The 15803-nt window shown below is 43.5% G+C and overlaps 2 protein-coding genes across 2 annotated transcripts in view; both read left to right on the top strand.

The window, feature by feature from the left end:
* CXHXorf58 (chromosome X CXorf58 homolog) overlaps positions 1–8434 on the top strand; it is a 29829-nt gene extending 21395 nt beyond the window's left edge. The window contains exons 5-8 of the mRNA XM_057759075.1: positions 14–145; positions 4624–4853; positions 6608–6764; positions 8261–8434. Coding sequence (XP_057615058.1) covers positions 14–145; positions 4624–4853; positions 6608–6764; positions 8261–8434 — 693 coding nt within the window. The remainder of the gene's footprint in view (positions 1–13; positions 146–4623; positions 4854–6607; positions 6765–8260) is intronic.
* Positions 8435–12768: 4334 nt separating this feature from the next.
* Positions 12769–13337, top strand: LOC130867289 (60S ribosomal protein L17-like). Its single transcript, XM_057759083.1, has one exon. It carries the CDS (start codon positions 12783–12785, stop codon positions 13335–13337), a length of 555 nt encoding a protein of 184 aa, XP_057615066.1. The 5' UTR covers positions 12769–12782.
* The last annotated feature ends 2466 nt before the right edge of the window (positions 13338–15803 follow it).

Here is a 15803-nt window from a genome sequence, read left to right as displayed (position 1 = left end):
GCTTTCTTTATAGGCAGTGACTGATGCTTACAAGATAATGGGGGAAAGAAAATTTTATCAACAAATTATGGAAGATGAGCACCTTTTCCAGAAATTCAAAATAGCTGATCGTATGGATGTTGTCACAGTGAAAGATTACATGCAAGTAAGGAATTAGATATAGATATTGAAAAATCAACAAAAAAGTCTTTCCTGATCCTATCCTCTAACAAGAAAGAATCATAATTTTTGTTTTGTTTTGTTTTTTAATACAGGGTTTCTCTGTGTAACAACCCTGACTGTCCTGGAACTCACTTTGTAGACCAGGCCTCACTTTGTAGCTGTCCTCGAACTCACAGAGATCTGCCTGCCTCCGCCTCCCAAGTGCTGGGATTAAAGGTGTGCGCCAACTCCACCTGGTTCATAATATTTTAATTGTGGTAAAATACATGCAACATAAAATTTCCCATTTGGAGGACTGGAGAGATGGCTCAGTGGTTAAGAGCACCAGCTGCTCTCCCAGAGGACCCAGGTTTAATTCCCAGCGCCCCATAGCAGTTCACACCTGTCTGTAACTCTGGTTCCAGAGGATCTGACATCCTCACACCAATGCACATAAAATAGTTTTTTAAAAAACTAGCATTTGGGGAGCCAGAGAGATGGCTCAGAGGTTGAGAGTGCTTGCTGTGCTTCCAGAGGACCTGAGTTCAGTTCCTAGTACCCACACCAGACAGTTCACAACTGCTTTTAACAGCAGCCTGACAAGACCCAATGCTGCTCTCTTCTGGCCTCTGGAAGTACAGCATACACATGCTCACGCATGCTTGAGCACACACACACACACACACACACACACTGAACAAAATGTAATTTTTAAAAAGATTTATTTGTTTGTTATATATACAATGTCCTGCCTGTATGTATTCCTGCAGGCCAGAAAAGGGCACCAGATCTCATTATATATGGTTGCAAATCACCATGTGGTTGCTGGGAACCCAGGTCCTCTGAAAGAGCAGTCAGTGCTCTTGACCACTGAACCATCTCTCCGGCCCCCACAAAATGTCATTTTTTAAGCCAATGAATGAAAAGCTACCTCTGGCTGCAGGGTACAGAAAGAATTAGGAACCAGCAAGAGTTCTGTTCAAAGGCTCTTGATATTCCAGGGGAAATGGTGGGTGCTTGGTTTAAGGATATATGTCTACAGATGTGAGATTCAGAGTAAAGGCCTTGGCGACAGACAGGGAGAGAAACTGAAGGAATACATCTGGCATGACTCCTGGGTTTCTGGTTTGCATAGCTGGACAGAGAAATGCTGAACTGGGGCACTTAAGCAGCATACCTGAATACTAATAAAATAATCATAATTAATAATAATAATAAATGTTTTTGAAACGCTCCCTCCCATTTTTCTACTGACAATCCAAAGAGGTAAACATTGGCAATACGAAAACTACCAGTACTCTGACTCCTAATGTAGTAACTATGTGACCTTAGCTTCTTCATTTGGAAGCCTCAGCCTCATGTTGCCATCTGAAGTTAATATAGAGCCTTAGAGACTCTTGATTGTGTTTTCTTTCTTCTAAGAGGCTTAGCCTCTGAGACTAGGGAATTAGATCAGAAACTAAACGAAGCTAGAGATGCCAGCTATCTTTGCCAAGGACATGAGTCACGAACTCACAGGTTGTGAATATGTCAAGGATTGGGGTCCCAGACAGAAGGCCCCAAATATTTACACTGGAAAAGAGATAAGATTATTTGTGGGCATGAATGGCATTTGGAAAGACCTTTCCGGGCTTGTCATTTCCTTTGCTCTTTAAGTCTGTAAATTCTGCGACCCTCTGTAGGGATGAGAGCAATGAAGCTTTAGTGAGTTCTAAAGACTCACCCAAGGTCACACAGTGAGTGAGCCCGTTGACAGGTCTGAGACAAATAGAAAACACAGGCATTCTCACTGTTCATGTGGTGTAGGGCTAAAATAACCGAGGATACGAGCTGAAACTATACAAAGCACAGCTCACATCTTTTTATTGTTTTGAGACAAGGTCTCATGTAGTCCAGGCTGACCTCAGGTTGGCTATATAGCCAAAGGATGACCTTGAACTTCTAATCTTCTAGTCACCACATCCCAAGTCTTCTTGTGCCACCTCTCCTGGCTGTTTGATTTCCAGTGTATGCAGATCTGATTTTTTTCAGCACAGGAGCTTGAATCCAGGGTTCCTTGCATGACAGGCAAGCACGCTATCCCTAAACCATGTCCCCAGCCCCATACAAAGCAAACTTAATAATCAATAGAGAAAATCTGTTGGCACATTAAAAACAGCTAGGTGTGCTGGTGCGTGGCTGTAAACTCGGCACTCAGAAAGTTGAGGCAAAGAGGATTTCGAATTCGAGGCCAGCCTGGGCTACATAGAGAGCTCCAAAGCAGCCCTGAGTTACATAGAAAGATCCAGTCTCAAAACCAAAATAAAAACAAGCATTTAAAAGCTCTCTTACAATAGAAATGAAAGCCTCAAAATGTTCACTATGGTATTATTTGATACATCTAAAAACCTTGAGAGTGAAAGTTTCATTTCTTTGTATACACTAATCAGCTGAGAAGACACTAAAAAACAATGAATTGACAACTTTAAGTGGGTGAAGTATATGATACATGAACCTCAATAAAGCTGCGAGTATAACAGATTGGGGGTGTAGCTCAATGGTACGGTGCCCTGAGTTTGATCCCTACCTCAGTCAAAACAAAGAAAAGCCATTGGGGAAAAAGCATAATCAAAAAAAAAACATGAAACCTGTGGCTCAGGCCTATTATCCTAGATGTTTAGGAAGCTGATGCAGAAGGATTACAAGTTCGAAGCCCGCCTGAGGTACAGAGTAAGTGCAAGGCCAACCTAAGTAACTTACCAAGATGGTATCAAATTTTTAAAAACTGGCTGGAGAGATGACACTGCCTGCTCTTCCAGGGGTCCCGAGTTCAATTCCCAGCAACCACATGGTGGCTCACAACCATCCGGCGCCCTCTTCTGGCATCCAAGCATGCAGGCAGAACACTGTATCCATAATAAAAAAAATAAATATTTTTAAAAATTAGTGTTCAAAAATAAATTTAAAAAAATGTAGAGGTCGAAGGGTAGAGCACTATGCACACGGCCCTAAGTTCTACCCTCAGCCCACCTAAAGAGCCCTTGGAAGGATGCTGACCTTGTTCTCGTGGAAGTTGCAGTGGGGTCCAAACTGTCTTTGCTGTGTCTTTGTCAGTTCTCACACTCCTAAGTTTGACTCGGCTGCTGACATTTTAGTCTTCGTCTTGTATATGTTGCAAACTCTGTTAGATTTCTCCCAAGAACGAAGCTTTTTCTGCCAGAGCCACTGCATTCATTTGATCACAACCATTTATGTTGGTGGTTCACCCTCTCCAAGCCCCTCTGGCGATGCAACATCTCCAGTTCCCTAAGCCCTAGCGGCCTCTTAGAGCCACCCGTTTCTTCTCCAACTCACTTTGCACTGGATTCCAGTTTCTCTTCCAGGGATACCACGTTTGGTTTCTCTGCTGGCCAAGTCTGTCTTTGAAAAGAAAAAGGTCATTTTTATTTTAATCGTGTGTGGGGCAAGATTGTGTGCACGTACGTGCAGGTGTCCGCGGAGGCCAGAAGAGGGCGCTGGAGTTACAGATGGTCGTGAGCCAATTGGCACCAGCGAGCGCTAGGAACCTAACTCCGGTCCTTTCCAAGAGCAGCATATACTCTTAACCGCTGAGTCGGCTCTCCGGCCCCCAATTCCCTCTTGTGATTATCCATTTTTGTAAAATGTCACATGGGCTTAAATATCGTGAGACAAAAAGGCCACGGAACTGCGTACTTGCTGTCTGTATGTGAACTCGTTACTGGACTCACAGTGAGCAAACACTGATATTTTTAGAGACAGGGCATGACTTGTCACTAAGGATGATTGCGCACTTGTCACCAGTGCAGTAGGCTGTGAACTGAAGATCCAGCTGCAGAGTCTGCTTTATGCAAAGGTTTGCAGTGAGAATTGGAATCGGCTGCTTCTTGGGGAGAGCCTGGTATGACTTAACAAAATGGTGGCAGAGGACACTTCTGCATGATGCCACATGGGTACGTGTGTGTGTGTGTGTGTGTGTGTGTGTGTGCATTCGAGTGCATGTGAAAGTGGGTGCACACGAAAGTTTGAGAGTATGTAGTAGGCCCTAAAAGCCTTATCCTAGCACTCTAGCTCCTAATCCCCTATACCTATCTCTTAAACACACATTTATATTGTTGAATTGAATATATAAATTGTGTTTTTAAATTGTTTGCTTGATATCATTTTAAATTGGAAAAAAAGCAAAGCGAGATTCCTACAAGTATTACAAATAAAGATGATGAAATTCTCCACTTAGCACCAGAGATTAGCTCATTATCCCTAAAACAGTGTGTGCCGGTGTTGCTGTGTTAGGGAAATATCTAGAGAACGTGGGGCTGGGGGAACGGAAGCTTCACGGCATGGGGCCTGCCTTCCAGTAAGGGAGTTAAGGTACACACAGATAACGGAAATGTCCCGCTGGGATAAAAGCCATAGGAGAGAGCTGTCGGCAGCGTTTGGAGATGAGCTCTAACCACTGCACATTCTGCATTTTTCCCCATGTAGTACTGCAGTCTTCTGGATGATACCCCTGCATCATCTGGCGGCAAGAATAACCAGTGGCGAAGATTAAACCTCGGAAGCATTCCCAAGACAATGATGATGTACGACATCATTGATTACGCAGAGTCCGGAGTCATCTCGAACCGTTTACAAAAAGAAATGAAATATTTGGTGCAGAAGCCACTAACAGAGGCGATGCGCCAGCACCAGCTAGAGGTTGTTTCTAAAGTTAGGTAAGAGACCATTTCTCTAGAGCTTACAGTACTAAAAGCATTCCTGAAAATGTTCCTTTGCTGAAACACAGTAGATCTAAAGAGAACCACAGGGCACATGGAAAAGCCTGAGTTAGGGAAGATGGTCCCAAATGTATGCAGCTTTGTAAGCAGAACACTAACAGAAAGGCCAGTTGGTACTGAGGTGGTGACTTGTGCCACCAGGCGGGCGCCTCGGGATGCCCCGGCAAATGTGAAGGCAGTGCAGTGGTAAGGAGCTGCTGGTGACGCTGTCACTGAAGCAGGCACACACGGAGATGCTACTGCTGCTGCTGCTCCTGCTGCCGCCGCCGCCGCCGCCACCGCAGCCGCAGCCGCTGCTGGAAGAGAAGCCTCAGGCCAGCACCGCTTGCTTTCAAGAGAACATAAGACTTGGTGCAACCTGGGTCAGGAAGTGGTGGGCCACAGTAGCGTGAGTCCGGGGCTAAGTGTGCCTCTCTGGGGAGAGGGGCCTGCATGCAACTGTTGATATTTTTGTTTTCCTAAGTACAGCCAAAAAGGCTCGCATTCTCCGTGCGGCACAGAGCTGAAGGCTTTTTCCTCTGTGCGGCACAGAGCTGAAGGCTTTTTTCATTCCTGTTGAAAGCTCAAATTGGCCAGGCGGTGGTGGCGCACGCCTTTAATCCCAGCACTCGGGAGGCAGAGGCAGGAGGATCTTTGTGAGTTCGAGGCCAGCCTGGTCTACAAGAGCTAGTTCCAGGACAGGCTCCAAAACCACAGAGAAACCCTGTCTCGAAAAAACCAAAAAAAAAAAAAAAAAAAAAAGAAAAGAAAGCTCGAATTGGACTCTCACTCTCCTGGCTCCCATTGCCTAGGATCAGTTGTATATAAATTGCAGTGGCATTATTCCCTTCCTTACCAATAACAAGCAAACCGATTCATATTTTGGACGACCATGTTGTAACAAAATATATGGATTAGAAGCTGAAACGACAGGGACAGAACGCTATTATTCCAATCAGATTGCTTTTAATGTCCGTTACTAAGACTCACTCGGCCCAGCTTATTTACAAGTTAATCTGTCTTTCTTAAGAAAGAGAAAGCGATGCTAAGGCTGAAGGGGACTTGGTGGCAATATGTCTTCACACATATACTTGCAATGAGAAATGGTCCTTAGACCACAAAGAAGACACTGGCAAGGAAACACACTGGGGACTCTCGAGAGCAGAGATGAAAGGTGTTGGCCCGACAATGTAATTTAGCTCCTTTATTTTACAGTCAAGGCTGTGCACTTTCCAGACAGATAGCCTGGCTCAAGACGCAGTCTGTCATCATGAAATAGATTTTCTCTAGCTCATGCATATGAGCATTGAATATAGAACTTAACCCTATTACCACCAAGGTCAAATAAATGATGTCATTTTCCTCACTGCCATACATAACCTTGATCTCCCTGCTATTTGGATGCATGCTACTGATTATCCAAGAATGAGTCATTTGGAAGCCAGACAGCTAGCCAAATTTTAAATCAACTGAAGAAGAAAAATATTTTCATAAGAGCATCTTTGGATAAAGTCCTAGTCTGGGATCTCCCAGAAGTAAACCCCCAAGAGCAGGAATTGAGTCGGAGCAGTTTCTTTGGGACCTGCTGAGGGTTAGGGCAGTACCATAGAAACGAAAGCCTGTGTGTTAGCAAGAGTCACCACTGGAGCTACCTGGAGCTTTGTGTTCTTTTCTTTCTTTTTGTTTCTGTGTCTAATTCAAATGTCTTCTAGGTGCCCATGCATTACAACCATCCGTCCTTTTTACCAGCCTTGGGAAGAGCAAGGTAAAGCGAAACATCTAGGCCGTCGATCCAAGCAGGCACAAAAGAAGGTTGAAAAAATGAAAAAAGCCTATATGGCAGCTAAACAAGACAAGGCTTCCCCCAAGGTAACTCAAATTTAACTAGCAGGGAACTCACTCGCTAGCTTGGACAACCTTCAAACTGCCTACACGTAACTTTGTTTGCACAAAGAAATGCAAGTTCAAGGCTGAAACACCTTTGGCATACCAATACCTGGGGAGTGGGAAGCTACTTTCTGGTAACACCCGTTTTCTTTTATTATATGTTTGTTTGTTTGTTTGTTTGTTTGTTTGTTTGTTTGACTGTGTATCCCTGCCTGCCCTGGAAGTCTGTATAAAGCAGACTGGCTTCGAACTCACGGAGATCCTCTGCCTCCTGAGAGTGGAAATGAAAAGCATGCACTACCACACCCAGCTGCATTTTCGGCTCTTAAATATCCACACACTTTCTAGTCCTGGGGAGGAAGAGGCAGGGAGAGCCTGAGTTCAAGGCCAGCTGGATTATATTACTGAGCTCAACACCCACCTGAGCTGCATAGCAAGACTATTTCAAAACAGAAAAAAAAAAAAAAGGTGGGGGAAGCAACCTGGAGAGAGAGCTCAGCAGTCGAGAGTACTGGCGTTCTCTTCCACAGGACTCTGTTTCAATTCCCGGTGCCCACAGTGTGGTTCACAGCTATCTTTGACTGCAGTTCCAGGGGATCTGGCGCCCCACTCTGGTCTCCAAGGTCACTGCACGCACATGGTACACAGACACGTTTGCAGACAAAACACCAAGGCACATTAAATAAAAACGAAGGCTAAAGCTTTTTATATATATATACAAAAAGAATTCTTGCACAATATTGGTAACTATTCTATTAAGCACCTGCCATTTGAATTCCACATAAGCAAAAGCTGGCAAAAAGGAAAGAGTGACTTATTGTCTCACAGGTTCGATCCAGTGTGTCTCTGTGGGTGCTTTTCTCAGAATGAAAGCCTTCTGATGTGTGTGCTCAAAACTAAAGCAGAGCTTCCCAGGTGCTATACACTGACCTCTATCCCTACCTCTGTCATTTTTGAGACATAGGGTCTTTCTGTGTTGTCCAAGATGGCCTCTCCTTCTGAGCTCGAATGACAGGTCTCGCTTTAGCCTGCTGAGTAGCTGGAGCTATAGGCTGGAGACGTTCTCTTTAACCATAAAAGAGCTATGCTATATAAAATCTGCCTCTATACTTCCACATTGAAGGGATATTTATAATGAACATGTTTTGATGCACTACCATGTGATTTTTAAAAATTTTGCCGGGCTGGCAAGATACTCAGCAACTAAAGGCACTTGCTACCAAAGCTAATAACCTGAGTTTGAGCCAGACTCCACATGATGGAAGGAGAGAACCAACTCCCCAAAAGTTGCCTCTGGCTTTCACACTTGTGCCATGGCACTTGTGTGTTTTCACGTTCACACATATTAAATAAATACATGAAAATATTCTTAATTCTGCTCAAAATTTGTGGAGGGTGAAGCTAAGTAAAAAATAGGGAATACAAAGTAGTGAAAGCCAAATGGGAAACAGTCTGCTTTTATTTGTAATTCCACCCAGGAAGCACAGGCAGACAGGTTCGAAGGGAAGGAGAGGAAGGTCATCTTCAGCAGCCCGTCTTTTGAAATCCTGGCAATTGAAGACTCCTCATCAGACACCGAACTGGATAAAGAAGAAAGGGAACTCTTTGCCTGGTATCAAGACCTGTATGTTAAACAGTCTTCATTGTTTTGAAACACTAGTGGACCCAAAGCCACAGTTGTTTGACAATGTTGTTGGCTATCTATAAATAAAGAACAGCCCAAGTAGAAAAAAGTCTTTGGCATGCTTTCTTAACCAGATGGCTGATGTATTTGGAAGCCCCTTTGTATTATCATAGGTGGGAATGGTTTTTAACCTGAATTGATTACTTCCATTAGAGATCCTGAAACTAGCAATATACAGTTTTGTCCAAGAAATGAGAAGCAAATTAATGCCTAAGTGTTTGATTCACCGTTGATCTTTTTCATTACAATTATTTGAACAGGCCATGCTTACCACAAATATTTGAATTCACAGAATAAAGGGCTAATCTTATTTATTATTGATTTTTATTGAGCTCTACATTTTTCTCTGCTCCCTTCCCTGCCTCTCCTCTCCCCTTCAACCCTCTCCCAAGGTCCCCATGCTCCCAATTTACTCAGGAGATCTTGTCTTTTTATACTTCCCATGTAGATTAGATCCATGTATGTCAAGGGCTAATCTCGAGTCGGCCTCCATTACCGTTGTTTTTTACTGAATGGTTCTGGAATGACCTATTGTGAATTATAATAAAATGATGATAAATCTGTTATGACACAGCATACCTAATCATTACTGCACACTGCAAGCATCTGGGGCACAATGTAGCGTCTGCTTTGGAGAGTTTTCAAATATAAAGACTGTTTTGAGCGATAATTCTCCATTTCATTTTGAATTGACAAATTTGCCTTCCTGATAAGAGCAAATTATTGATTTCGTCTGTGATCCAAGCTACTGAATCATATCAAATATTACTAGAGACTGCAATAGCTAAACTGAATCCAGTTGTTTATGGAACTCTTAAAATAGAATATCTTACTTTGCTTAGGATTTCAAATGCACAGGTTGGTTGTTAAAGCTACTCGGGCATGGCAAGGATCTCATTCTCTATTAAAAGACTCTTTTAAATTATAAATATTGGAAGAAATGTATATGAGTCACACTAGAGTATATTTAACATAAGCATGTATTTTTAATATTAATAAATAGCCTCATTTGATATCCACAAAAGAAGCATAATCTCTTCTCTTTAGAATTTGTCCTGACACTGATCAAATAAAACACAGCTATTTGTCCTCCTGAATCCCTCATAGACTCATTCATTAACTTAGGAAGCAGCCTCTTGTCTGGTCAAACGCATACGAGATTCAATCCAGCCCCAGTACCTGCAATAGCAAAGCTAAGGAAGTTGTCACATAGAAAGATGAGAAACAGGACAGAGGCCACACTCTTTATGCCTCAAAGAACCCATTCCTCCTATTTCTTTAGATGTAACTTCTGCCTTTCCAGAGCACACGCCATTGCAGCCATATCATAGAAACCCTTTCCAAAGCAGAGCTGCACACAGTCCAGTCTCAGCAATGGCCGCTTTCATTTCCCTGTACCTTTCTATCTGTGGGAGTGCCTGTATTGGTATTTCATTGGATAAATTATTGTAGTGATACTTTGTTTGCAATCTAACAAATAAAGCTTGCCTGAAGATCAGAGTGCAGAGCTAGGCCACTAGAGAAGCCAGGGAGTGGTGGCACGCACCTTTAATCCCAAAACTCAGGAGGCAGAGGCAGAGGGATCTTTGCTAGTTCAAGGCCACCCTGGGTTACACAAAACTGATCAAGTCTATAAGAGAAATAGAGCTCATGGAGAGGTGATCCTACACCTTTAATCCTAGCACTGGGGAGGTGGAGACAGGAAGGGAGATGGCTGGGCTGAGAGAGGAGTATAAGGCAGAGGGCTCAGTGCAGTCTGAGGATGCAGCCCGCGGTGCAGTCTGAAGTAGTTGGTCAGTCTGAGGACAGGATCGTCCCTTTGGTCTGAGGATTCAGTAGAGGTCGAAGGTCTCTCTAGTGGCTGGCTGCACTGCTTCTCTGATCGCCCAGCTTTCACCCCCTAATATCTGACTCCGGGTTTGTATTAAGAATAATTAGAATTCGTGCTACACCAAGGTCCAGCTATCCAAGTAATAAAGTTCAGCAAGCAAAAGCCCTCTTTTGGCTGCCCTAGTGAACATGTCAAATCAAAATGAACCAACTCATCCTAACATGGGGTTTCTCCTTTTCCCTTTATAAACTGCCATTTGAGAAACAGGAGTGAGTGGGGTTGGGAGGGAGGAGGGGAGGAGGGGGAGGGACTGGAAGGAGAGAAAGGAGGGGGATACTGCAGGTGGGATGTAAAAACTAAAATAAACAAATAACAAAATTTTAAAAAATAAACAAACTGCCCTCCGCCTATGGGTTACATCTGTCTCCTCCCAGCCCTTTGACCCTCTGTGGCAAGCATCCTTTCCCCATCCCCCTTGTTCCTTTCTCCTTCTCCCTTGTCCTCTTTCTCCTGTCCTTGTCTCTTATTCCCTGCCCTCTGTTCCTCTGGGACAAATATATCTCGTTTGCGCTGAGAACTTGACCTGGGGGTGTCCTGCCCGGGCTCCAGTCCTTTCAGTGTGCATGCGGACATGCTCCTGTGTGTGTGCGTGTGTGCGTGTGTGGAGGAGAGGTTGATGTCACGTGTCTTTCTCAAGCACTCTCCATCTGAGTTTTTTGAGAGAGGGTTTTGTCACTCAACCTAGAGCTCACCATTTGGGGGCGCTGGCTGGCCAGAGAATTCCACGTGTTTGCCTGTCTCTGCCGTCCTTCCACCTACACACACACACACACACACACACACACACACACACACACTGTGCTAGAATTACAGAGATTTCCAGCCATGACTAAGGCTTTTCCATAGGCACTGAGGATTTGAACTCTGGTACTCAGGCTTGCACAGAAAGCATTTACCCCACTGAGTCATCTCTCCACCCCCATATTTTTTTGAAATTTATTTTTGTTTTCTCTGTAACTTTGGAGCCTGTCCTGGAACTAGCTCTTGTAGACCAGGCTGGCCTTGCACTCACAGAAGTCCACCTGCCTCTGCCTCCCGATTGCTGGGATTAACTGAGTGCGCCACCACCGCCCAGCTTATTTTAGTTTTTTTTTTTGTTGTTTTGTTTAGGGGTTTAATATTTTTTTTATTTTTAATTATGCGTGTCTGTGGGGGGGGGGTTGTATATGTGTGTGTGGTTCCTACAGAGACCAGAAAAGGGCATCAAATTCTGAAAGGCTGGAAGTTAAAGGCATCTGTGAGCCTCAGACTTGGGTCTAGAAAGCCTATTCAGTTCTTCTAGAAGCGCAGTAAGTGTTCTTACCCACTGAGCCATCCCTCTAGGCCCTGTTTTGGGACTGTGGGTATTTGGTTTCGTGGTTTTAGTTACACGTATGTGTCTGTCTGTGCATGTGAGTGCGCAGAGGTGAGGCAGAAGGAGATGGATGCCCTTAGAGCTACAATTACAGGCAGTTACGAACCTCCCAACCCGGGTGCTGGAAGCTGAGTAATAAATACCCTCTGCAAGAGCAGTACATGAGCCGGGGCAGTGGCGGCACAAACCTTTAATCCCAGCACTTGGCAGCAGAGGCAGGCAGATCTCTGTGAGTTCTAGGCCAGCCTGGTCTACACAGCGAGTTCTAGGGCAGTTAGGGCCATTACACAGAAAAACCCTGTCTTGGAAAAAAAAAAAAAAGAGTAGTACATGCTCTTAGCGACTGCACCATCTCTCCTGCTTCTTGGAGTTTTCAAATGGTGTCTAATGTAGATGAGGCTGGGTTTGAACTCACTATATAAACTACTGACCTTCCTGCCTAAGCCTCCCAACTGCATAGTCAGGTGGGGCCTAGGGAAGGTTTTCAGGTCATTTGGTGAGTGGCTTAAAGGAAATGGTGTGACCTCTGGCTTCTTCTTTGTCTCTTTTCTAGACCATGAGGTGATTCAGTTTTATTTCATTGTGATCTGTTGCTGTGATATGCCACCATAGGCCCCAAACAAGCGGGATAATTAACAGTAGACAGACATTTCTAAAATAAACTCTATCTTGATCAGTTGGTTATAGTGGGCACTTATTACAGAGACGGAAAGCTGACTGACACATTCTGTTGGTTTTGCGTTATGCTATTTGAGGATGTGGTTAAATACATATATAATTTCAGAATTAAATATGAATAAAGCCTACTTTATCTAGCTTTGGGGTTTGGGGTTAGTCTTCCTGGAATATCTAAAATAATTTTTCATCTTTTTTAGAGTCAGGAAACTTTAAGCAAAACATTTCAAGATATGCTAGAGACAAGAACTTTTTGAACAGGACTTCAGTGGCACAGGAAATAATCCCAAGAACTGACAAATTGGGTGTATTGTGCTCGAAGTCTTAGTCAGAGCAATTAGTTTAAAAAATATAGAGAAAGCTCTTCCTGTAAGCGGCCAGAGGTGACCCGTGGAGATGGTTCGCTACTCTCTTGACCCAGAAAACCCTACAAAATCATGCAAATCGAGAGGATCAAACCTTCGGGTTCACTTTAAGAACACCCGTGAAACGGCCCAGGCCATCAAGGGTATGCATATCCGAAAAGCCACCAAGTATCTGAAAGATGTCACTTTGAAGAAGCAGTGTGTGCCATTCCGACGGTACAATGGTGGAGTCGGTAGGTGCGCCCAGGCCAAACAGTGGGGCTGGACACAGGGTCGGTGGCCAAAAAAGAGTGCGGAATTTTTGCTGCACACGCTGAAAAATGCAGAGAGCAATGCTGAACTGAAGGGTTTAGATGTGGACTCTCTGGTCATTGAGCACATCCAGGTGAACAAAGCACCTAAGATGCGCCGACGAACTTACAGAGCTCATGGCCGGATTAACCCATACATGAGCTCCCCCTGCCACATCGAGATGATCCTCACTGAAAAGGAACAGATTGTTCCAAAGCCAGAAGAGGAGGTTGCACAGAAGAAAAAGATATCCCAGAAGAAACTAAAGAAACAAAAACTTATGGCACGGGAATAAATTCAGCATGAAATAAATGCAGATAAAAGTAAAAAAAAAAATATAGAGAAATAAAAGGGATCCAAATAGGAAAGGAAGAAGTTGAATTATTTTTCGTATTTGCATAAGACATAATCACAAATTTAAAATATCCCAAAGACTCCACCAAAAAAACAGATATGATGCACTTTCAGCAAAATAGCAGGATACTAAATCAGCACACAGAAATAAGAAGCTTTAGGTCAGTGTGGTGGCACATGACTTTAATTCCATGACTCAGGAGACAAAGACGGGTGAATCTGTGAGTTTAAGGCCAGCCTGATGAACATAGCAAGTTCCAGACGAGCCGGGCCTACATAGTAAGACCCCAGTCTCCAAAAGGACAGTAGCTTTTCTGTGTGCTAACAATGAAGTTTCCATGAAAGGAATTAGGAAAAAGAATTCATTTGCAATCACTTCAAAAATTATCTAATAATGAATCTAATCAAAAAAGTAAAAGACTTCTAAAAAGAAATTTTAAGATACTGAACAAAAAAATTTAAAGAAGACACTAGAAGATGGAAAAGACTTACCATGAATTAATACTTCCTAAATGACTATTTTACCAAAGGCAACCCAAGATCTAACACAAACCTTATCAAAATTCCAGTGACATTTTCACAGAACTAAAAATAATGCTAAGATTCAGATGAAAGCACAAAAGACTCTCTATAGCAGAAGAATATTTTTTCTTTTTTTATTTTATTATTATTATTATTACAAATTTTCACCTCCTCCCATTTCCCTCCCTCTCCCCCCATCCCCCTTCTCCCTCCCTCTCCAGTCCAAAGAGCAGTCAGGGTTCCCTGCCCCGTGGGAAGTCCAAGGTCCTCCCCGCTCCATCCAGGTCCAGGAAGGTGAGCATCCAAACAGTCTAGGCTCCCACAAAGCCAGTGCATGCAGTAGAATCAAAACCCAGTGCCAGTGTCCTTGGCTTCTCAGTCAGCACTCATTGTCTGCCATGTTCAGTGAGTCCGGTTTGATCCCAGTCCAGCTGGCCTTGGTGAGCTCCCATTAGATCAGTCACAAGGTCTTAGTGGGTGGGTGCACCCCTTGCGGTCCTGACTTCCTTGCTCATGTTCTCCCTCCTTCTGCTCCTCATTTGGACCTTGGGAGCTCAGTCCAGTGCTCCAGTGTGGGTCTCTGTCTCTATCTCCATCCATTGCCAGATGAAGGTTCTATGGTGATATGCAAGATATTCATCAGTATGTCTATAGGATCGGGCCATTTTAGGCTCCCTCTCATCAGCTGCCCAAGTAACTAACTGGGGACATCTCCCTGGACACCTGGGAACCCCTCTAGAGTCAAGTCTCTTGCCAACCCTAAAATGGCTCCCTTAATTAAGATATCTACTTCCCTGCTCCCATATCCACCCTTCCTTTATCCCAACTGTCCCATTCCCTGGAGCTCTCCCCATCCTCCCCTTCTCACTTCTCTCTCCCCATCTCCCCTTACCTCCATCCCACCCCACCCCCAAGTTCCCAATTTTTGCCCGGCAATCTTGTCTACTTCCCATATCCAGGCGGATAACCACATGGTTTTTTTGGGGGGGAGGGGTTCACCTTCCTATTTAGCTTCTCTAGGATCATGAATTATAGGCTCAATGTCCTTTATTTATGGCTAGAATCCACTAATGAGTGAGTACATCCCATATTTATCTTTTGAGGTCTGGGTTACCTCACTCAGGATAGTGTTCTGTATTTCCATCCATTTGCATGCAAAATTCAAGATGTCATTGTCTTTTTTTTTTTTTTTTACCGCTGAGTAGTACTCTAATGCGTACATATTCCACCCTTTCTTTATCCATTCCTCCATTGAGGGGCATCTAGGTTGTTTCCAGAACAGTTAACTCTGTATCTTACCTCACGCCATCCTACAAAGTCATAGTGATAAAAACAGACATGTAAACAAATGGACTAGAATAGAGGATAAACTAGAATAGAAATAAACACAAACAGGTACAGATGCTTTATTTTGACAAAGGTGTCAAAATCATTCATTCAGTTAAAGAAAAGAAACAGAACACCAGCATCTTCAACAAATGATGCTGAGAACGTTGAATGTCCACACATAGAACAATGAAATTGGGTCTCTGTCTCTCATCTTTCACACAAATCAATTCAAATAGATCATAGATCTTAAATGTAAAATTTGAAATCTTGAAACTACCAGAGGAAAACATATTAAACACTTTAAAATACAAGCCCAGGCAAGGAATAATCCCAACAACTGACAGATGGGATTACACAAAGCGAACAAGTTTCAGCAAAGAAAACACTCAGCAGAGAAAAGAGAAAGTCTATCGACTGGGAAAAATATCTTTGCCAATGAGTTACCAGTGAATTGATATGCAAAACACATGAAGAACTCTAAAAAAAAAAAATCAAGTATCAGGTTGGCAAGACAGATCAGGGTGTAAAACACTTGCCACAGAAACCTACAACCTGA

The sequence above is a fragment of the Chionomys nivalis genome, chromosome X, assembly GCF_950005125.1.
Source record: "Chionomys nivalis chromosome X, mChiNiv1.1, whole genome shotgun sequence".
In the NCBI taxonomy this organism is placed as follows: Eukaryota; Metazoa; Chordata; class Mammalia; order Rodentia; family Cricetidae; genus Chionomys; species Chionomys nivalis.
This window is presented reverse-complemented; position numbering and strand designations above follow the sequence as displayed.